The following is a 23374-nucleotide window of genomic DNA, read 5'->3' on the forward strand; positions in this document are numbered from 1 at the left end:
GCAGAGAGCTGGATCAGAAGTGGAGCAGGGCCGGCACCACGGCTCACTTGGCTAATCCTCTGCCTGCAGCGCTGGCACCCCGGGTTCTAGTCCCGGTTGCTCCTCTTCCAGTCCGGCTCTCTGCTGTGGCCCAAGTGCTTGGGCCCTGCACCCGCATGGGAGACCAGGAGGAAGCACCTGGCTCCTGGCTTCAGATCGGCGCAGAGCGCCGGCCATAGCGGCCATTTTGGGGGTAAACCAACGGAAAGGAAGACCTTTCTCTCTGTCTCTCTCTCTCACTAACTCTGCCTGTCAAAAAAAAAAAAAAAGAAGAAGAAGAAGTTCGGCTGGCGCCCTGGCTTAACAGGCTAATCCTCTGCCTTGCGGCGCCGGCAGACTGGGTTCTAGTCCCGGTTGGGGCGCCGGATTCTGTCCCGGTTGCCAGCTCTCTGCTATGGCCCGGGAAGGCAGTGGAGGATGGCCCAAGTCCTTGGGCCCTGCACCCGCATGGGGGACCAGGAGAGGCACCTGGCTCCTGGCTTCGGATCAGCGTGATGCACTGGCCACAGTGGCCATTGGAGGGTGAACCAATGGCAAAAAAGGAAGACCTTTCTGTCTGTCTCTCTCTCTCACTATCCACTCTGCCTGTCAAAAAAAAAAAAAAAAAGAAGAAGTGGAGCAACCGACACTCGAACTGACACCCATATGGGATGCCAGCACTGCAGGCGGAAGCTTTGCCCGCTTTGCCACAGTGCTGGCTCCACAGATTAACTGCTAACTCAAAGCTCCGATCTTTTAACAAATGTACTCACTAAACATTTATTGAACATCTTACCTAGTGTGCCAACACTGTTCCAGTGGCTGAGAACACTTTTTGGAGCTATAGATAGGTCCTCCTATCGCTAACTCCCACTGTCTGCAAAATACCTCACGGTCACCCTGATGGAGCCCTTGCAACCCTATCCCACTAGTCCTCTGACTTTCCCAGGCTAACCACTGCCTTCCAAGCCAGCAGGTCTTCTGTTCCTGATCAGATAAGAACCTCCCCCAGGGCAAAGTTTTAGAAGAATGAAGAAGCCCTGCAGAGTTCCAATCTCACCTCCCACCTCCTGTCTCTTTGAAAACCTGGAATAAGTGAATCACGGCACTATCCTATTGCTTGACTGCACTCTGGTCTGAAAACTGTTTTCTTTTCCTTTTTTAATATTTATTTATTTATTTATTTGAAAGCAGAGATACAGAGAGGAGAGAAAGAGAGAGATACTCCATCTGCTGGTTCATTCCCCACATGGTTACATGAGCCAAGGCTGAGCCAGACCAAAGCCAGGAGCTGGGAGTTTCTTCCAGGTCTCCCACATGGGTGCAGGGGTTCAAGCACTTGGGCCATTTTCCACTGTTTTCCCAGGCCATTAGCAGAGAGCTGGGTTAGAAGCGGAGCAGCCAGGACTTGAATCGGCGCCCATATGGGATCCTGCACTGCAGGCGGGTTACCAGCTACACCACAGTGCCAGCCCCACCTCATTCTGTTTTGTGGCTCACATCAAATAAGGATCACAGATAGTACTCAAGCCCTATCTGACTTCAACATCTGAGTGCTTTTTTTTTTTTTTAAAGAAGGCATTTTTTAAAAATTTATTTTTTGGGGCCAGCGCTGTGGCATAGTGGGCTAAGCCTCCACCTATGGCGCCGGCATCCCATATGGGCGCCAGTTCTAGTCCCGGCTGCTCCTCTTCCCATTCAGCTCTCCGCTATGGCCTTGGAAAGCAGTAGAAGATGACCCAAGTGCTTGGGGCCCTGCACCCATCTAGGAGACTTGGAAGAGGCTCCTGGCTCCTGGCTTCGGATCGGTACAGCTCAGCCATTGCAGCCATTTGGGCTGTGAACCAACGGATGGAAGACCTTCCTCTCTGTCTCTCCCTTTCACTGTCTGTAACTCTGCCTCTCAAATAAATAAAATCTTTTTTTTTTTTTTTCCTAAAAAAGGGCAGGGAAGGGGCAGGCATTGTGGCACAGTGGATTAGGCCACTGCTTGGGACCCCTCATGGCATGCCGAGTGCCTGGGACTAAGTACTGCCTCTGCTTCTGGTCAGCTCCCTGCCGGTGCACCGGGGAGTCAGCAGGCAATGGCTCACTCTGGGTTCCCGCCCCCTTGCTGGAGACCTGGATGGAGTTCCTGGCTCCTGGCTTTAGTCTGTCCCAGCCCCAGCTGTGGTGCGTATTGGGGAGTGAACCAGCAGATGGAAGACCTTTCTCTCCTTTTCTATCTTTCTTTCTCTCTGTCACTCTACCTTTCAAGTAAATAAGCATAAATAAATTTTTTAAAAGATTTATTTATTTGAAAGAGTTACACAGAGAAGGAGAGGCAGAGAGAGAGAGGTCTTCCATCTGCTAGTTCATTCCCCAAATGGCCACAAGCTCCTTCCCTGCCTTTAAAAAAAAAAAAATAAGATTTTATTTATTTATTTAAAAGGATTACTGAAACAGCAGAAGTGACACACAGAGAGGGGGGTCTTCCATCTGCTAGTCACTCTCCAAGCGGCTTGAGCCAGGTGGAAGTCAGGAGCTAGGAGATTCATGCAGGTCTCCCAGGTGGGTGGCAGGGGCCCGAACACGCAGGCCATGCTCTGCTGCCATGCCCAGGCCGTTAGCAGGGAGCTGGGTCAGATATGGAGCAGATGGGACACGAATCGGTGCCTGTACGGTATGCCAGCATTGCATGCAGCAGCTTTATCCGGTACGCCACAACACCAGCCTCCCTCCCTTTTTTAATTAAGGTTTTTTAAGCATTTGGGTGCTTAATCACCTATCTGGTTAATGGTACTTACCGTTTGTTGAGTTATGTTTCCTTGAGAATCTAATGAAAGTATAGTCTCCTTTCAAAGAAAAATGCTCTTGTGTACATTCACGAAAGTGTACAAGGAATCCCAGGGGTCCGACTCCCCCAGGTCTACCCACGTCTTCCTGCCAGGTTAAGAACTTGGGGTGAATATGGCGGACGGGAGCTCAGCACACACTCCCTCTTCCTCACGCTCTTGTCGGGTGGCAGAGGCTAGAAAGTGAGACACTGCCCGTCAGGTGCATCGGCAGGAGCTGCATCAGAGCCTGAGTAGCTGGGACCCGAGCCGGCATTCCGACATGGGACGGGCGCACCACGAGTGCCTGTCCCTGGAGTCTGCCTTTGCAGCACCCACTAATGGGAGCTCTACCGTACTCCACAAAATCCCCCTGGGCAGGCGTTGTGGACGCCCACATTTCAGGTTCACGTCCAGTAAAGCTTCCTGCTGGTGCACACCCCGGAGCCCAACTATCCACGGGGGAGACCCAAACTAAGTCCCGGCCCAACCTGGCTGTTGTGGCCATCTGGGGAATGAACCAGTAGATGGAAGAGCTGTCACTCTACCTTTCAAATAAAATAAACAAATCTTTTTCTAAAAATCCATAAAACTGCACAGCAAAAAAGCCAATTTTACTATTTATAATTTAAAATATTTCAGGGAAGGAAAAAAGCTAAATTAGGAAAACATACCAGAAAAATAAAGGACAAAAAGGTTTTGAAGCTTTTAATCTATGAGGAAGAAAGAATTTATCCTGACCAGAAATCTACCAGAAGGACTGGGACTCTGCCTCAGGGGACACTCATCAGAAACAAACTCCAGCTCCCACTAGGAGGTCTCGGTGAAGCCAGGCACGCACCAGGCACACACCGCACCCTCAGCAGAACCCCACCCAAGCACCGAATAGAGAGAAAACACAAATGACTCTGGCAGCCTCTGGGTCATAAAATCAATCTGACCAGGGAAGAGTAAGTCTGCTTTGGAGGCTGGGCAGACGGCCACACAGATCACACACCTCGGGACTCGCCTCCATCAAGCCAACCATGCCTGTGACCACCAAACCGTGCCTCAGGAACCCTCTCCTTCCAGAAAACCTACAAGGACTCAGAGAGAGCAGGTGCTAAACCAGACACAACAGGTTTAGGGATTAGAGAACTGTCCTGAAAAGCATTGAAGTCCTGGAGGGCAGGAGGAAGAGCAGACCTGGAGGAAACCCCCAGGGAGACCAGAAGCCACACCTGCAGCAGGGAGGTCCCAGCGGCTCACCCGCTCCAGTCACCCTAGGAAGAGCTTTTTTTTTTTTTTTTTTTTTTTTACAGGCAGAGTGGATAGTGAGAGAGAGACAGAGAGAAAGGTCTTCCTTTTTGCCGTTGGTTCACCCCTCAATGGCCTCTGCGCCTGGCGCGCTGTGGCCGGCGCACCGCGCTGATCCGAAGGCAGGAGCCAGGTGCTTCTCCTGGTCTCCCATGCGGGTGCAGGGCCCAAGCACTTGGGCCATCCTCCACTGCACTCCAGGGCCACAGCAGAGAGCTGGCCTGGAAGAGGGGCAACCGGGACAGAATCCGGCGCCCCGACCGGGACTAGAACCCGGTGTGCAGGTGCCGCAAGGCAGAGGATTAGCCTGTTGAGCCACTGCACCGGCCTTTTTTTTTTTTTTTAAGATTTATTTATTTATTTGAAAGTCAGAGTTACAGAGAGAGGAGAGGCAGAGAAAGAGAAAGAGAGAGAGAGAGAGAGAAAGTCTTCCATCCGATGGTTCACTCCCCAGTTGGCCACAATGGCCAGGCTGTGCCGATCTGAAGCCAGGAGCCAGGAGCTTCTTTTGGGTCTTCCACGCGAGTGCAGGGGCCCCAGGACTTTGGCCATCCTCCACTGCTTTCCCAGGCCATAGCAGAGAGCTAGTTTGGAAGTGGAACAGCTGGGTCTTAAACTGGTGCCCATTTGGGATGCTGGTGCTTCAGGCCAGGGTATTAACCCGCTGCACCACAGCGCCAGCCCCGATCACTCTGACTTGTAAGATGGCATTGGTACATGCCACCTCGATGGGATTGATTTGGAATCCCAGCTCTACCATTAGGGATAAGTCCGAGTGAGCATGTGCCAAACTATACACCTATTCTCTCTCTTATTCCCACTCTTATATTTAACAGGGATCACTTTTTCAGTTAAATTTAAACACCTAAGAATAACTGTGTGTTAATTAAAGAGTTCAACCAGTGGTATTAAGTAGAACAAAAAAAAATGCTAAAAGGAATAAAATAGTAGACAGTCAGGACAAGGGCTGATCAAGTCATTGTTTCTCACAGTGTCGGTTTCCCTCCTACAGGTTTCCTTTTAAGTCCACATGCATTTTGAAGCACAAGCCCTGAGGGCTGTTATCAAAAGAAATTGTGCTGAAATCCGGAGGACCGAACTTCAAAATGAGTCCGTAAATACAACGTCATTGTCCCCTGGCTCCAGCAGTCTCTGTTTCCTATCACAGGCCAGAATACGTAGCAGAAGGGAGGAAGAGAGACAAGGAGGTATCGAGTGCTCTGTTACTGCTGTTGGTATTTTTGCCTTCCACAGAAAACTGCAAAGCCAAGCAGCAGGGCCGGCATACAGCCATCCACACACCAGCCAGACAATGAACAGGTTCCGAGGAAGCCACTGGGCCCTTCATACACCCTGCTTCCGTTGCCCACTTTGTCGCAGGTGAAAGCAAACAGGTGGAAAAGATTCAGCCCCACCTGTGGCAGCTCTAACACTAGGCCGCCTCCACCTGTGGCAGCTCTAACACTAGGCCGCCTCCACCTGACAGCTCTAACACTAGGCCGCCTCCACCTGACGGTAGTGTTGCTCTTGAAGGGAACAGCAGAGGGACAGGGAGAAGAGCCAGCTGCACCTTTCTGTCTGCTGGGAACTCTGCTTCATGAAAGCAAACTATTACTCAAAGTCTTGGTCTCCCCCGGGGCAAAAGTCATTCATCGTTTGGTGAGACAAGCTACACAAACAGGAAGAGTTGTGATAGCAACTTTGATGAAAAGCTGGCAAATAAGAGAACAGGGGGAAAATGTTAATACAAGTTACCAACACTGGCTTGGAGTACAAAACTTTCCCATATAATTTAAATGCATCATAATAGCATGCAGCAAGCAGGCTGTTCCTAAAAATAAACTCACCGCAATTCAAGGGGGCACAGAACACACATCTCCCCATCTTCCCTGTCATCCTTCCGTGCGGTCAGACTGTCTGCCTGACACCACCACCTCGCAGGGACCGCTCCCACCTCTAGGGGTCAGCTGTTACAACCTCTTGTTCCCCACACCCGCAGGGCTTGCATGGACATGCTGTAATGACCACCGCTCAGTCACACGACCCCCCAGAACCTAGGTCTGCTTGCTCTGGCTGCAGAAGGCCCTCAACCCCACCAAGGCTTTCTGGCTCAGGGGTCTCTCGCCACCGTCCCAAGCGACTCCCCCTTTCCTCCCCTGTGCTGATTCTTTGTGCGCCCTGCGGTATCTCACCTGACAGACACGTCAGAGGTGGAAGTCACAGCCATTCCCAAGAGACATGTCAAGACCAAACAGGAAAGGCCAGTGCTGCGGCACAGCGGGTAAAGCCGCCGCCTGCAGTGCTGGCGTCCAGGTGGGCGCCAGGTCAAGTCCAGGCTGCTCCACTTCTGATCCAGCTCTCTGCTATGGCCTGGGGAAAACAGTAGAAGATGGCCCAAGTCACTGGGCGCCTGCACCCCTGTGGGAAACCCGGAGGAAGCTCCTGGCTCCTGGCTTTGGCCTGGCCCAGCCCTGACTGTTGCAGCCATTTGGGGAGTGAACTAGCAGATGGAAGATCTCCCTCTCTGCCTCTCTGTAACTCTGCCTTTCAAATAAATAAATAAATATTTTAAAAAATAAATAGAAAAGACCAAACAGGAAAGAGAAAGTTCTCAAAACAACCCAGGACACCAGGAGGCAGGAATCACTGGTGTCCAGGACACCTACCTCAAGCACCGCTAAAATTAAAGCGGGGCCAGTGCTGTGGCGCAGCAGGTGGAGCTGCCGCCTGCAGTGCCAGCATCCCGTATGGGCACCGGTTCTAGTCCCAGCTGTTCCTCTTCCCATCCAGCTCTCTGCTGTGGCCTGGGAAAGCAGCAGAAGATGGCCCACGCCCTTAGGCCCCTGCACCCACGTGGGAGACCCAGAAGAAGCTCCTGACTCCTGACCTTGGATCGGCTCAGCTCCAGCCGTTGTAGCCATTTGGGGAGCGGGCCAACAGATGGAAGACCTCTCTCTCTCTCTGTGTCTACCTCTCTCGGTAACTGTCTTCCAAATAAATAAAAATAAATCTTTTTTTTTGACAGGCAGAGCTAGACAGTGAGAGAGAGATTGGTGCTGCACCGATCTGAAGCCAGGAGCCAGGTGCTTCCTCCTGGTCTTCCATGAGGGTGCAGGGCCCAAGTACTTAGGCCATTCTCCACTGCCTTTCTGCCACAGCAGAGAGCTGGATTGGAAGAGGAGCAACCAGGACAGAATAAGGTGCCCCGACCGGGACTAGAACCCGGGGTGCTGGCGCTGCAGGAGGAGGATTAGCCTAGTGAGCCACAGCACCGGCCAAAATAAATCTTTTTTAAAAAATTAAAGTGGGAAAAGAAAAATGAAAAAAAAACAAAACAAAAAAAACCCTGAAGTGGAGGGGAGGGGAGGGGAGGGGGGCGCTGTGGCGCAGCAGGGTAAGCCCCTGCTCAGGATGCCTGTGTCCGTATCAGAGTGCCTGGTTCGAGCCCAGACTCTATTTCCTATCCAGTTTCCTGCTTATGTACACTCCAGGAAGCAGCAGATGGTGGCTTAAATACTTGGGTTCTTACCACCCCTGTGGAACGCCTGGATGGAATTCCAGGTTTCCGTGGGCATTTGGAGTGAACCAAAAGATGGAAGATCTGTTTTCCTGTGTCTTTCAAATAGGAAAATTAAACTTTTAAAAAAAAATTTTTTTTTTTTTTGGACAGGCAGAGTGGACAGCGAGAGAGAGAGAGAAAGGTCTTCCTTTTTGCCGTTGGTTCACCCTCCAATGGCCGCTGCGGCCGGCGTGCTGCGGCCGGCTGGGTGAAGCTCCAGGCTCCTGGCTTGGCATGCTACGCCCTGGCTGTGGTGGCCATTCAGGGAGTGAATCAGCTGATGAATGATTTCTCTTTCTCTGACATTTTGCTTTTCAAATAAATAAATAAATCTTTTACAAAAAAGAGAATAATATTCAGGAATATTGCTCTCATTATTAACAGCTTTTCAAAAGCAAGTTTTGTACTATAAATCATAAAGTTTAAATATTTAAAATGTACTATTTGTATTTTATGAATGTTTCATAATATACAAAGTACCTTAATAGCATATGATAATAACTATATATACACATACACGGTCCATATATATTGAGATTTGCTTGCTCAACCCCCACAGGAGTAAGCGCTTGGCCTGGCGGTTAAGACGCTGGTTAGGACGCCTGGCTCTGGCTCCTCCTTCCAGCTTCTTGCTAACGCAGATACAGGAGGCAGCAGGTGACGTCAGAGTCCCCGCTCGTGCGGTGCGGGAGGCCCAGGCTGAATCCCGAGCGCCCAGCTTCAGTCAGGCTCAGTCTCCACCACTGCAGGCATCTGAGGATCAAACAGCAGGGGAGAGCTTGCTCTGTCTCTTGAATTAATAAATAAATACACTTTTTTAATGAGCAAGTCTTTTCAGGCCGGTGCTGTGGCATAGAAGGCTAAGTTGCCGCCTGCAGGGCTGGCATCCCATATTGGAGCCATTTCAAGTCCTGGCTGCTGCATTTCCCATCCAGCTCCCGGCTAATGAGCCTGGGAAGGCAGTGGAGGATGGCCCTTGTCCTTGGGCCCCTGCCACCCACATGGGAGACCCAGAAGCAGCTCCTGGATTCGGCCTGGCCCAGCCCTGGCTGTTGCGGCCATCTGGGGAGTGAACCAGCAGATGGAGAATCTCTCTCTCTCTCTCTCTCTCTCCTCCCTCTCTGGATCTCTGCCTCTCAAATAAATAAAATAAATCTTTTTTTAAAAATGAGCAGGTCTTTCTTTTAAAAAATTCTAAGGTTAAGAGTCCACGATTAAAAAAAAAAGTCAGGTGCTCTAAGAAGCACCAGAGGGGCTTATTCTAAGATCGATTTTAAAGCCCAGACTTAAGATTTGCACTTTAGAGTATGCTCTGGCGTTATCTGGTGCCTGTTAAAATATATCAAGAGCCCTGCAGCTGTCCAGCACAGAGAAAGCACTCTGAGGCATATGTCAGCGTACAGCGCGTGTGATGACCCCTGCCGTCCATCAGGGTGGCTCACTGTCCCACAACCCAGGAACCGGAGGTAAGCAGTGGCCTCTGGTTTTCCTCACGCCACACGAGGGGTGGAAATACTTTGTCAGAACCGGCCGCAGCTCCCAGCCAGCAGCGAAGGTTTCAGGGTAGTCAGCAAAGTGCTGGATGGGGTCAGTAACCAAAGTGCTAGGTGGCCTCTCCTCTGACTCACGGCTGAGCACACACCCTCAAAATGACGTCACAGCAGTCAGCACACAGAGGAAGGGGCAGAGGACCAGCGCTCCTCTCCTCGCCATCCTCCCAGCTCAGCCAAACCTGGGGCAATCAGACACACATGATAGCCCTGCAGGTCAAAAACATCCCCAGGTGCAAGCATGCTACTCCTAAAACTTACTGATAGCCCCTTCCCACATCAATTTCAATTACAAAATCTCATTTCAACTAAGGGATCATACTTTACCAACCCTCCTGACGCAGCGTTAACCTAACTACACACTCTCACAGAGCAACGTGAGATCACACTCGCGCTCAGAAAACCAAAGCCATGCCGGGGCTTGACTAACTCCACAGCCCGCCCAGAGACCATGGCTTCCTGATTCGGAAGAGCGGAACCCAAATGCCCTGAGAAAGGCTCTTAGGAGGCCTCTATTCTCCCCCCGAGGACGACGAAAGAAATAATTTTCCTGGGAACACCAGTTAAAGTACTAACAATCATGCCGATCGAGCCTCAAATGACTTTCTGAATCAAATCTTCCTTGACCAGATTCACAAATAGGTATGTTGCTTTTGCAGTGAATAATAGTTATTAAAAAAAAAAAAACCTTTCTGTGTATTTATATTTCCCAAAGGCTTTTCTCTACTGTACCCATGTAAATTAAATTTACAAAGAAAAATCCTCAAAACTCGGGAAACAGGATGCATTATTTAACAATGACCTGATCCTGAGAAGACAAGGCCAGGGGGAATGCTACTGTCACCTGTCCTGTCCCAGCCAGAGCAGAACTATGCCAGCTGCTTACCACTAACAGGTAACACAAACAAAACGTTGCACTGCATTTCAATAGCACTAACTTCACTGCCACATATCACAATCACATATCACACACAAAAAAGACATTTATCCAAGGAAAAACATTTCTTCCCTTACATCCACTGAACAATACTTTTACAGGGTGGGCATCTGGCCTGGTAGCTCAGGCACCTGCGTCCCACACGGCGTCTCCCACATGGGATGCCGGCACTGCAGACGGTGGCCCCACCTGCCAGCACCTGCCATGCCACAGCGCCGGCCCCAAGAAAAACATTCTCTGGATGTGCTAACAATGAGAGATTCTTAGTTTTATCTCCTTGCTGTTATGAACCTTACATAACTTAATATGCAAAGTGATTAGACTGGCACCTGAATACAGTAAGCCTCAACAAAAGTCACCTGTTATGATCAGGTAAGTCAGGAAAGGTAACCAAAATACAAACACTATCCTGTGACATTCTCCACTTCAGCCATGTTCTGATCGTCTCAATGGGCCGTAAGAATCTTTGCATTGGGACAATCCTCTTAGCAGACGGTCCTTCCTCAAAGACACTAAGGGCCGGCATTGTGGTGTAGCGGGTAAAACCTGCACCCGCGTGGGAGATCTGGAAGAAGCTCCTGGCTCCTGGCTTCGGCGCAACTCCAGCCGTTGCGGCCATTTGGGAATGAACCAGCAAATGGAAGACCTTTCTCTCTGTCTCTCCCTCTCACTATCTGTAACTCGACTGTTCAAATAAATAAATTTTTAAAATATTAAAAAAAAAAAAAAAGAGCCGGCGCCGTGGCTCACTAGGCTAATCCTCCGCCTTGCAGCGCCAGCACATCAGGTTCTAGTCCTGGTTGGGACACCGGATTCTGTCCCGGTTGCCCCTCTTCCAGGCCAGCTCTCTGCTGTGGCCCGGGAAGGCAGTGGAGGATGGCCCAAGTGCTTGGGCCCTGCACCCGCATGGGAGACCAGGAGAAGCACCTGGCTCCTGCCTTCGGATCAGCGCGGTGCACCGGCCGCAGCCGGCCGCGGCGGCCATTGGAGGGTGAACCAACGGAAAAGGAAGACCTTTCTCTCTGTCTCTCTCTCTCACTGTCCACTCTGCCTGTCAAAAAGAAAGAAAAGAAAAGAAAAGAAAAGAAAAGAAAAGAAAGAAAGAAAGAAAGAAAGAAAGAAAGAAAGAAAGAAAGAAAGAGAAAGAAAGAAAGAGAAAGAAAGAAAGAAAGAAAGAAAGAAAGAAAGAAAGAAAGAAAGAAAGAAAGAAAGAAAGAAAGAAAGAAAGAAAGAAAACCACAGAAGGGGGCTGGCGTGGTGGCACAGCAGGTTAAGCCTCCACCTGCAGCGCCAGCATCCCATAAGGGTGCCAGTTCCTGCCCTGGCTGTCCCTCTTTTTTTTTTTTTTGACAGGCAGAGTTAGACAGTGAGAGACAGAGAGCAAGGTCTTCCTTTCGTTGGTTCACCCCCAAATGGCCGTTATGGCCAGCAAGCTGCGGCCGGTGCACCGCGCCAATCCAAAGCCAGGAGACAGGTGCTTCTCCTGGTCTCCCACGTGGGTGCAGGGCCCAAGCACTTGAGCCATCCTCCACTGCCTTCCCAGGCCACAGCAGAGAGCTGGACTGGAAGAGGAGCAACCGGGACAGAATCCAGCGCCCTAACTGAGACTAGAACCGGGGGTGCCGGCGCTGCAGGCAGAGGACTAGCCTAGTGAGCCGCAGCGCTGGCCCCCCTTTTTTTTTTTAAAGATTTATTTATTTATTTGAAAGGCAGAGTTACAGAAAGGCAGAGGCAGAGAGAGAGAGATGTCTTCCATTCGCTGGTTCACTCCCCAAATAACTGCAACAGCTGAAGCTGAGCTGAGCTGAAGCCAGGAGCCAGGAGCTTCTCTGGGTCTCCCCCATGGTGCAGGGGCCCAAGCACTTGGGCCATCTTCCACTGCTTTCCCAGGCGACAGTAGAGAGCTGCATCGGATATAGAGCAGCTGGGACTCCAATCAGTGCCCATACAGAGTGCCACAGGTGGAGACTTTACCCACTATGCCACAGTGCTGGCCCCCTGCCCCTCTTCTGATTCTTGGTTTTGAATCAGCTCAGCTTTGGCCATTGAGGCCATTTGGGGTGAACCAGCAGATGGAAGAACTTTGTCTCTCTGTCTCTGTTTCTAACTCTACCTCTCAAATAAATAAATAAAATCTTGAGGCCGGCGCCGTGGCTTAACAGGCTAATCCTCTGCCTTGCGGCGCCGGCACACCGGGTTCTAGTCCCGGTCGGGGCACCGGATTCTATCCCGGTTGCCCCTCTTCCAGGCCAGCTCTCTGCTGTGGCCCGGGAAGGCAGTGGAGGATGGCCCAAGTTCTTGGGCCCTGCACCCGCATGGGAGACCAGGAGAAGCACCTGGCTCCTGGCTTTGGATCAGCGCGATGCGCCGGCCGCAGCGGCCATTGGAGGGTGAACCAACGGCAAAGGAAGACCTTTCTCTCTGTCTCTCTCTCTCACTATCCACTCTGCCTGTCAAAAAAAAAAAAAAAAAAAAAAAAAAAACTTGAAGAAAAAACACAGAAAGATGAATCCATAAGAAACAATGTATATTATAAAAATTGAAAAATTTACAAGAATCATTTCACTTTTATCACTAACAGGGAAAAAGAGTCTTCTGGAATAGCCTGCTTTCATCACTAAGAATTCTTTGTATTCCATTACTTATCCCTAGGATCAAACTAGTCTATAGATTTAGTGCAATCTTAGAAGAAAATCCTCATGAGTATTTTTGTTTGGCTAGGGAAATCTATAAAACAGATTGTAAATTATGTAATAGAAACACAAAGGAGTGAGCTAAGACAATCTTGAAGAACAAAACCGAAGTCTTACGCTACCAGATTTCAAGATTTCAAGGTTACAATGCTGGCAGCAAGGACGGACAAATGCAACAGCTGAACAGAGTGAGGAGTTCGCCAACAGACCAAGCACAACGGACGGGCACCTGGTCTACACAGCAGGGAACACCAGTTCCAAGTGAAAGAAGAATAAGCCAGTGTTGTGGCATGCTGAGTTGAGCCAGCGCTTAAAATACTCCCATCTCATACTGGAGTGCTGGTTCACATCCCAGCCGCTTGGCTTCTGACCCCGATCCCTGCTAATGTACATGGGAAGGCAATGGATGACGGCCTGAGTACGTGTTGAAGGATTAGAGGAGGAGGGGAAGGAGGAAGAAAGGAGATGGAGATGGAGATGATGGAGATGATGGAGATGATGGAGATGATGGAGATGATGGATGATGGAGATGATGGAGATGGAGATGGGGAGAGAGAATTTTACACCTGCTGGTTCACTCCTCAAATGGCCACAATGGTTGGGGCTGGGTCAGGTGGAAGCCAGGAACTCCGTCTGGGTCTCCCACATGGGTGCAGGGACCCAAGCACTTGGACCATCTTCCACTGCTTTCCCAAGTGCATTAGCAGGGAACTGGATCAGAAGTGGAACAGCAAGGACTCTAACCAGCGCCCATATGGATGTCACCACTGCAGATGGCAGCTTAACCAGCTATACCACAGTGCCAACCCCAATAAATAAAAATCTTAAAAAATATATAAGTCTTAATTTGTGACCTACTGAATGTCACTTTACACACATGAACGGCACATGTGTGAAGAGGCCTCCCTTGGCCAGCACACAACAGTACAACCTTAAAGGTCATCCCAAACCTGATGACTCCCAGTTTCTCTCTCCAGCCTGGACCGCTTTCCTGAATTCAAGTTCACAGACCCGACTACCTATCTGACATACACACTTAACAAGTATATCAGACTCACGCTCAAAAGAAGCCCCCAACAGCCTGCTCCTCTAGTCTACATTTCATTAAGAGGCACCTCCAGGGGCCAGTGTTACGGTGCAGCGGGTTAAACTGCTGCCTGCAATGCCGGCATCCCGCATCAGGGGGCAGGACTGAGTCCCAGCTACTCCGTTTCTGATCCAGCTTTCTGCTAATAATGTGCCCGGGAGGGCAGCAGAGAATGGCCCAAGTACCTGGGCCCCTGCTACCATGTGTGAGACCAGAATGGAGTACCTGGTTCCCGATTCATTCTGGCCCAGGCCTGGCTGTTACAGCCATTCAGGGAGTGAACCAGTGGACGGAAGATATTCTGTCACTGCCTTTTGAATGAATGAATGAATGAATGAATGAAAGGCAGCTCCATTCTTCCAGTTCCTCAGTCCTGAAGCCTGGGAGTCACGGCTGATTTCTCCCATGCCCCACATCCCACATCTAATCAAGAGGAAATCCAGTCGGCTCTGCCTTCAGATTCTTAAGAACTGGACCCTCGTCTGCTGCCACGGCCCTGAACTTACAGACCTGGACCCTCGTCTGCTGCCACGGCCCTGGCCCCGGCACCATCACGCTCATTAGAGCCAAGCAATCCGTGCCCACATGGAATCCCACTTCCTCCCTTGCTCTCCTGACCACAGCAGAGAGGTTCTACTCAAACATGAATCAGGTGCCATTACTCCCCTCCCAAATTCTCCAAGAACTTTCCGAACCACGTGAGTAAAAGCCCAAATACCTGAACCAGTCAACAGGGCTCTTCTCCAGCCACTCCCTCCCTACCCCCCCACCCCCGTTGCCTCCCCCAACTCTCCTGCTCTCTCTGTCCGAGCTGCCTGGCCTCTGGGAGTTCCTGGGCCTGCTAAGCTCTGCTGGGGCTTCTGCGTGAAATACTGTACCCCAACCTTCCACACCTATGCCCCCACACTCAGGGTCTTGTCCCAAAGCCACCTTCCTCACACCGACATCCCTAGTGCCCTTCTCCTCAGCGCTCAGCAGCACGAGACACATCTGTACTGCATCACCGGATGGCGGGTGGTCTGTCGCCCTCCTAGGGCGTGAGTTCTGGCGTGGCAGCGCTATCCACTGTGGCTGTTTGCTAACGTACTACCACCGCCTAAAACACAACCCGCCACATGGCGTGTGCTCAGTGGCTGCTAAATAAAAAAGGAAACTCTAAGAAAAACGCACTTACCAGGGAATGCTTTCAATTTTGTTTTTACCAAGTGACTCTGCGAGTCAAGCCAGCGAAACCCAAAAGGAACGCATGGCGCATAAATGACATCCTAGCTCCCTCGTTCCCTCTGCATACGGCCGGACCTTCCGACCTGGGCAAGAAGCTACCATCTGCCCACCCCTCTCAGCTCACCACCACCAGCACCACCACAGCACCAGCACCAGCACCAGCCAGTGTTATTCTTGGCTTCCAGGTTCACGTCTGGTCCAAGAGTGTATGCTTCTGACTTCAAGTGTATGAGTCGAACCCACAAGCATATTAGTCAACTCTACAAAGATCAGCCTAGGAAAGAACAATTTATCAGATAAAACAAGACTACATTCCCAAACTGACACCTTTGCATTTGACTACTGCTTCAAGCCCTTGCCTATGCTCCTGTTGAACTATGGTCTTTTCACTTTTACTTGTTGAATTCTTTACTTGATGGAGCATTAAGCCTTGGACTATCAAGCAGGCTAAACATGTTTTCTCAAAAAGAAAAGAAAAAGGAGGGAGAAGGGAGGGGAGTCAAAGAGGGAGGAAGGGAAATATCATTATATTCTTAGAATTGTATCTATGAACTGGCCGGCGCCGTGGCTTAACAGGCTAATCCTCCAGCATGCAGCGCTGGCACACCGGGTTCTAGTCCCAGTCGGGGCACCGGATTCTGTCCCGGTTGCTCCTCTTCCAGGCCAGCTCTCTGCTGTGGCCAGGGAAGGCAGTGGAGGATGGCCCAAGTGCTTGGGCCCTGCACTTGCATGGGAGACCAGGAGAAGCACCTGGCTCCTGCCTTCGGATCAGCGTGGTGCGCCAGCCGCAGCGGCCATTGGAGGGTGAACCAACAGCAAAGGAAGACCTTTCTCTCTGTCTCTCTCTCTCACTATCCACTCTGCCTGTCAAAAAATTAAAGAAATTAAAAATTAAAATTAAAAAAAAGTTTTAAAAAGTGGGCTCATCACTTTTGTCCTCCACTGACAAGGGACACCCCAGCGCCCTGTGCTGTCTGCTGACTTTGTGCAGTGCTGGGTCCAGGCCCTCTGCACACCCTGGAGACCCACGGAGGGTCCCAACAGCTGTGATTTATGTGCACCATCTCCTCAATATTCACCGTACTAGAAATTAAACTCAGAGTTTAAGAAACACTCATGGGGCTGGTGCTGTGGCATAGGGAGTAAAGCCGCCACCTGCAATACCTGCATCCCATATAGGCACCAGTTCGAGTCCTGGCTGCTCCACTTCCCATCTGGCTCTCTGCTAACAGCCTGGGAAAAGTATCAGAAGATGGTCCAAGTGCTTGGGCCCTGCCACCAATGTAGGAACCCGGATGGAGATCCTGGCTCTTGGCTTCGGCCTGGCTTATGCAGTCATTAGGGGAGTGAACCAGCAGATGGAAGAGCTCCATCTCTCACTCTTTCTCTCTCTGTAACTCTTTTAAAAATAAATAAATCTTTAAAAAAAAAAAAAAAAAGAGAGAAGAGTTGGCACTGTGGTGCCGCTGGTTAAGCCACAGTCTGCAGTGCCGGCATCCCATATGGGTGCCAGTTTGGGTCCCGGCTGCTCCACTTCCGATCCAGCTCTCTGCTGTGGCCTGGGAAAGCAGCAGAAGATGGCCCACGTGCTTGGGCCCCTGCACCCACGTGGGAGACCCGGAAGAAGCGCCTGGCTCCTGGCTGCAGCCAGGCGCAGCTGCAGCGGTCACAGCCCTTTGGGGAGTGAACCAGCAGATGGAAGACGTCTCTCTCTCTGTCTCTTCTCCTCTCTCTGTAACTCTGCCTTTCAAATAAATAAATCTTGGGAAAAAAAAAAAAAAGAGAGAGAGAAACATTTATTCATCCTTCTAAAAATGAACATTACTGTTTTCCCCCAAAAAGCAGACTGTGTGGATAACAGTGTTCTTTCATGCTACACCAAAACTCAGTGAGCAGTAACTTCTGAGAGGCTGGCTACCACTGAGAATGTGGTCCCCTAGCAATGAACTCCTACACTCTGTGGTATTGGCCAGCGCCGCAGCTCACTAGGCTAATCCTCCACCTGCGTCGCCAGCACCCCGGGTTCTAGTCCTGGTTGGGGTGCCGGATTCTGTCCGGGTTGCTCCTCCTCCAGGCCAGCTCTCTGCTATGGCCCAGGAAGGCAGTGGAGGATGGCCCAAGTGCTTGGGCCCTACACACCCTCATGGAAGACCAGGAGGAAGCACCTGGCTCCTGGCTTCGGATCAGCACAGTGCACCTGCTGCAGCAGCCATTTGGGGGGTGAACCAACGGAAAAGGAAGACCTTTCTCTCTGTCTCTCTCACTAACTCTGTTGTATTAAAATCTATCGTTCCACCTTCCACTAGGAATGGATCTTTTCCTTGTGCATGGTTTTACATCACACACTGATCCTTCAAGACACTGGTTCTGGGACGGCTGCTTGGTGCAGCTGCTCAGTCACCGGCTGGGACGCTGGCGTCCGCCTCAGATCGCCTGGTTCGTCCCCAGCTGCTCTGCTGACCCGGCCTCCTGCTGATGCACACCTTGGGCCTCAGCAGACGGTGGCTCACATGCGTGGGTCCCTCCTCAAAGGAGATTCGGATGGAATTCCAGGCACCTGCTTTTGGCTTGGCCCAGCCCTGAATGCAAGTGTATGGATCACTGGGGGAGTGAGCCAGTGGACAAAGCTCTCTCTCCCTCTGCGTTTCAAATACAATTTTAAAAGTACCGGTTCACATATTTATGAAGATGTTTTAAATCACACATTTCCTTGTAAGATAATCAAGAAAACATTTGTAAATATTATCACCAATCTCTGTATCACAACAGCAGATACAAATTTCCAAAATCCTAATTTTCACCAGAAAACTAAAATTTTATTATTGGCAAAAAATACCGCCAGTATTTTCCTTGAAAGGACTCTTTCAGACATTCTTAAGTCTGAATAACGAGTTTGTCAGCAGCAGTTTCAAGTAAAAAATGGTTGTCCGTGAACAAAGCAGTTAGCTCAGTCTACAACTCAAACAACCGCCCAAGGTGCTGTTCCGAGATAATCATCAGACCCCAGGATACAGCATAAGTGTTTTATGCATGCTTTTTTTTTTCTCTAAGATTTATTTACTTATTTGAAAGTCAGAGTAACACAGAGAGAGAAGGAGGCAGAGAGAGAGAGAGAGAGGTCGTCCATCTGCTGGTTCACTTCCCAGTTGGCTGCAATGGCCAGAGTTGCAATGATCCAAAGCCAGGAGCCAGGAGCTTCTTCTGGGTCTCCCACATGGGTGCAGGGCCCAAGCACTCGGGCCATCTTCTACTGCCTTCCCAGGCCACAGCAGAGAGCTGGATCAGAACAGCCAGGACACGAACTCGTACCCATATGGGATGCTGGCACTGTAGACAGCAGCTTTACCTGCTACGTCACAGCGCCAGCCCATTACGCCTACTTTTATCCCGCAAAGTATTAAAACACACAAAAGATTTCATAAAATTAACATCTGCCGCTTCATCAAGGGCATTCTTCAGTGAAAACTGTTGTGGGGGTTGTTTTGTTTCGAGGCAAGTACGTGTCAAGAAAACCTAAGAGCCGTGAGCGTCCACGGGGACGCCTGCGTTACTTCTGCAGAGGCCAACACAAGGCAAGAGGCCAGAAAGAGCTCAGGACTCTATCAACACCAAAGATCTTAACCTCCCACCCCCTGAGGCAGCACTGGCCCCTAGGAAACCACCTGTTCTAGTTCTAGGAAACTAGCGAGATTCCTGGATCCCAGGCTTTCAGTTCAGCCAGAACGCTCTCTATCAACTTCTTCTAAGGCTGCGTGATCGTCATTATTTAAAAGTGTAGGGGACGGCGCTGCAGCAGGACCCACGCTGTGGTGAAGCGGGTTAACGCCCTGGCCTGCAGCGCCAGCATCCCATATGGGTGCTGGTTCGAGACCCAGCTGCTCCACTTCTGATCCAGCTCTCTGCTATGGGCTGGGAAAGCAGTAGAAGATGGCTCACCGGCACCATGGCTCAACAGGCTAATCCTCTGCCTTGCAGCGCCGGCACCCCGAGTTCTAGTCCCAGTCGGGGCACCGGATTCTGTCCCGGTTGCCCCTCTTCCAGGCCAGCTCTCTGCTGTGGCCAGGGAGTGCAGTGGAGGATGGCCCAAGTGCTTGGGCCCTGCACCCGCATGGGAGACCAGGAGAAGCACCTGGCTCCTGCCTTCGGATCAGCGCGGTGCGCCGGCCGCAGCGGCCATTGGAGGGTGAACCAACAGCAAAGGAAGACCTTTCTCTCTGTCTCTCTCTCTCACTGTCCACTCTGCCTGTCAAAAATTAAAAAAAAAAAAAAAAAAAAAAAAAGATGGCTCAAGTCCTTGGATTCCTGCACCAATGTGGGAGAGACCTGGACGAAGCTCCTGGCTCCTGGCTTCGGATCAGCGCAGCTGCAGCGGTCACAGCCCTTTGTGGAGTGAACCAGCAGATGGAAGACCTCTCTTTCTCTCTCCTTCTCTCTCTCTCTTCTGTGTAACTCTGACTTTCAAATAAAAATGAATAAATCTTAAAAAAAAAAAAAAGTGCAAGGGATGGCGCTGCTGCAGCCTTTGCCTGTGGCACCGGCGTCCCATACGGGCACCGGCTCCTCTTCCGGTCCAGCTCTCTGCTGTGGCCTGGGAAAGCAGAAGATGGCCCAGGTCCTTGGGCCCTGCACCCACGTGGGAGACCCGAAAGAGGCTCCTGGCTCCTGGCTTCTGATCAGCGCAGTTTCGGCTGTTGTGGCCATCTGGGGAGTGAACCAGAGGATGGAAGACCTCTCTCTCTGTCTCTACCTGTCCCTGTAGCTCTTTCTTTCAAATAAATCTTAAAAAAAAAAAAAAAGGGCGGTAAAATCTCAACTGCCAGCGCAAGTCCATGCGACAGAGCCGCTTGTTCACTGCAGTCACATGCTGTTAGATCTTTTGTGAGTGAAATTCAAGATCCGTGCCGCCCACACACACCTTACACCTGCTCACTGGGCCAACAGGCTCAACTGCTATTTTTAAAAATATATTTATTTTACTTGACGGGCAGAACAACAGAGAGATAGAAAGAATCTTCCACCCTCTGGTTCATTCCCCAAATGCCCGCCACAGGCAACAGTCCCAGGCTGGGCCAGGCCAAAGCCAGGAGCTGGGACTGCATCTGGATCTCCCAAATGGGTGCAGGTGCCCAAGCACCTGGGCCGTCGTCTCCCAGGATACACCCATCAGCAGCAAAAACCTGGAACCTGGAGACAGAGCTGGGACTCAAACCTGAGTATTCCAATACAGATGTGGGCATCCCAAGTGGCGCTTAACTCACTGGGCCACAACACCTGCCCCCAGTTAATGTATTTTTTTTTTTAAAGATTTCTTTATTTTGAAAGAGTAACAGAGAGAGGGAGCTTCCAGCTGTTGGCTCACTCCCCAGATGGCCACAAGGCCAGCACTGGGCCAGGCTGAAGCCAGGAGCCGGGAGCTTCATCCGGGTCTTCCACACGGGTGGCAGGGGCCCTGGGGGTCGTCCTCTGCTGCTTTTCCCAGGCCATTAGCAGGGAGTTGGATGAGAAGCGGAGCAGCCAGGAACCCATGCTGCACCCACAGGGGATGCTGGCGTCCCAGGTGGCGCCCCTCCCGCCCAGGATAATATTTAAGGGAAAGGACACGGCCTGAACCAAGCCGATTCGAAGGTCTGATCTCTGTTCCGGACGGCGGCCAGGCGACCCCTGGCTCCATGCCCACAGAAACGTCGGAGCGCCCCATGTCACCCTGCACCGGGAGAGAAGCGGGCGCGGACCGGCCGCGGGGACCAGCCGGCCCGCCGGAACGCTGCCTTCTCCCACAGAGCCGCGGAGCGTCTGCGAGCCCCACTGCCAGGGGCATCCGTGTCAACTGAGACCTGAGGTGCCAGCACCGTGAGAACAGACGCGGGCTCGCTAAGGGCCCACGCGAGTCGGGGAGCAGCCGCGAAGAAGCCACCTAACTGCCACTGGTCGGAAACGGAGGCCCCGGGTCAGCACAACGGCTCGCCCGAGGCCACCAGTCCAGGGGACGCGGCGCACGGCTCGGTGTGCAGGAGCCACGCGAGGCTCCGGGACCACCGCGAGCGCCTAGCGGACCCGGAAGGGACGGGCACCGCGGAGCCGCCCGGAACCGCCCGCGACACTCACCGTGCTCCACGAAGACGTTGCAGTGCGGGCCCCCATGGCGCGCCGAGTCCTTCTTCCCGGCTCCCTTGATGAAGTGCAGGGCGGGCAGGCTTGGCCTCCTCTGGTCCCCCAGAACTTTTCCAGGCTGCTGCCCCATAAAGTTGGCGCGGGGCTCCCCCTCCCAGAAGAGGGTCCAGGAGCTTCGGGAACGCTCGGGGGCCTCGCAGGCGGCCTTCCACACTCAGCGCATGCCCGCCGCGCCACGGCGGCCCGCGCGGCCGGTCACGGGCAGGCACCTGCCGGGGGGTCCACGCGTGGACTGCTCCCAGCCGAGGGCTTTGGGGAGTAAGGTGATTCCCACGCTCCCCAAAGGTTTCGCCGTCTTTAAGGCTATTTCACTGAATGAACCACGCCTTTTCCTTTTTGGGAAGACAAACCTAAGCAGAACTATGCCCGGAGCGGTGGGGCGCGGGGCGACAGCCGCTTAGTCCTTCCGGCAGCGTCGCGGGCCCCGGGGTGCCCGCCTGCCCCCAGCCAAGCTCCCGCCGGGCCGGCTGCCGCTCCGGCCCCTCGCTCTGCCCGGCCCTCCGGAACAGGACGCGGGTCAGCCGGATCTCGGCGCGGAATGCATGGCCAGCAACTTTTAAGTCCGCTTTTTAAAAGGCCTGTGGAACCAATCCAGGCTTTTCCTTTGCATTAAGGTTTCTGGCTGGGCTGAGACCCAGGCGGCCGGAGGTGACATTGGGGGGTCAGGGCCTCAGAGGCTGGCGGGGGCACCCCGGCGGGCCATGGGAGGCCACCTGACGGCGCGCAGCGGGTCTGAGGGGGGTCTCCGGGGCCGGGGGCGCGGGGCGGCTCCGGGGCGGGCACGGGCGGCTTACTCGGGGGCGACGCTTCTCCACGCCTCAGGAAACGGGGCGTCCCACGTCCGGAGCGAGCAGACCACCCCGGGGGGGGGGGGGGGTCCCACAGCCGCGGCGGGGCCGCCAGAGACGAAAGACAGGAGGAAAGGCGGCAGGCGGGCCGAGCAGAGAGGAGGCCCGGCCGCCTCAGCTGCCCCCAGCCCGGGGGTCTCTGCCCGAGACGCCCCCGTCCCGCGGCCCCGGACGCCGCCGCCAAGCAGTCACATCCCCCGAACTCCGCCGAGGGACCCCGCCTGCCCCCCGCCGACAGCGGCCGTGGGCCACGAAGGGGCTCCTCAACCGCAGCACCCAGGAGCCGGCTCCGACCTCGGCGCTGCTCAGGGACAGACGCCGACCCCCGCGGCCGCCATGATGGATTACGGGCCGCTCCACAACGAGGCCAGGCCCCGCCCCCGGCCCCGCCCCCCGGCGCCGTCCGGAGCCTGCCTCGCGTGGACTGGGGTGCCCCCGGCGCCGCTTTCCTGGGACCCCGTCGCACCTTCCGGCTCTGGCCTCAGTGCCTCGCAGGAGCCCGGCCCGGGACGACCTTTTAACGGCGACTTTTCAGAGCGCAAGGTGAGTGGTAAGGAAGCGCCCGCCTCCTCTGTACTGCGATTGGCCTCCGAGGATCCTGGCCAGTCCTCTCTCCTCCATCCCATTGGTCGACGCGGGCTGGAAGGCTGGAGGCTTCGGCCAATGGCAGTCGGCGCAGCCCGCGAGGCGTGCCGGGAGTTGTAGTCCCGCGGCGCCGAGGCGTCCTGCGCGCTGCTCCCGGCTGAAGCGCCTCAGGCCGTCGCTCTCGGGAGCCGGTGCTCTCGCCGGCCTCGCGTCGGGCTGGCCGGCGGGGCGCCAAAGCAGGGGCCAAGCTGTGGATCGGATTCTCCGAGAACCGGAGTCGGATTCCTTCCTGGCAACCGGGGAATTTGGTGCGCTTCGCCCCTGCGCTGGAGAAGACAGGGCCGCAGGGGCTGCACCGGGCAGGAGCAGCGTTCGCTCGGGGCCCCAGGCCGGCCCCCGCCCAGTGCCCGCCGCCCCGCGCGCCCCGGGGCCGGCCCCCGCCCGGTGCCCGTCGCCCCGCGCGCCCCCGGGCCGGCCCCCGTCCAGTGCCCGGCGCCCCAGGGCCGGCCCCCGCCCGGTGCCCGTCGCCTCGCGCGCCCCGGGGCCGGCCCCCGTGCAGTGCGCCGCCGCCCCGCGCGCCCCGGGGCCGGCCC

General features: G+C 53.3%; 2 protein-coding genes across 2 annotated transcripts in view; both read right to left on the reverse strand.

Moving 5' to 3' along the window:
- ABL1 (ABL proto-oncogene 1, non-receptor tyrosine kinase) overlaps positions 1-21521 on the reverse strand; it is a 139121-nt gene extending 117600 nt beyond the window's left edge. Inside the window, exon 1 of the mRNA XM_062207366.1 lies at positions 21283-21521. Within this exon, the coding sequence (XP_062063350.1) occupies positions 21283-21418 (136 nt within the window). The 5' untranslated portion in view covers positions 21419-21521. The remainder of the gene's footprint in view (positions 1-21282) is intronic.
- A 383-nt stretch (positions 21522-21904) lies between these two features.
- LOC133771464 (uncharacterized) lies at positions 21905-22358 on the reverse strand. Its single transcript, XM_062207369.1, has one exon. It carries the CDS (start codon positions 22001-22003, stop codon positions 21905-21907), a length of 99 nt encoding a protein of 32 aa, XP_062063353.1. The 5' UTR covers positions 22004-22358.
- Positions 22359-23374: the final 1016 nt, after the last annotated feature.

The sequence above is a fragment of the Lepus europaeus genome, chromosome 12 (assembly GCF_033115175.1).
Source record: "Lepus europaeus isolate LE1 chromosome 12, mLepTim1.pri, whole genome shotgun sequence".
NCBI lineage: Eukaryota > Metazoa > Chordata > Mammalia > Lagomorpha > Leporidae > Lepus > Lepus europaeus.

Excerpts from the sequence above, each read along its gene's own strand:
- LOC133771464 (XM_062207369.1), bottom strand. The coding sequence starts at position 22,003 with ATGTCACCTCCGGCCGCCTGGGTCTCAGCCCAGCCAGAAACCTTAATG.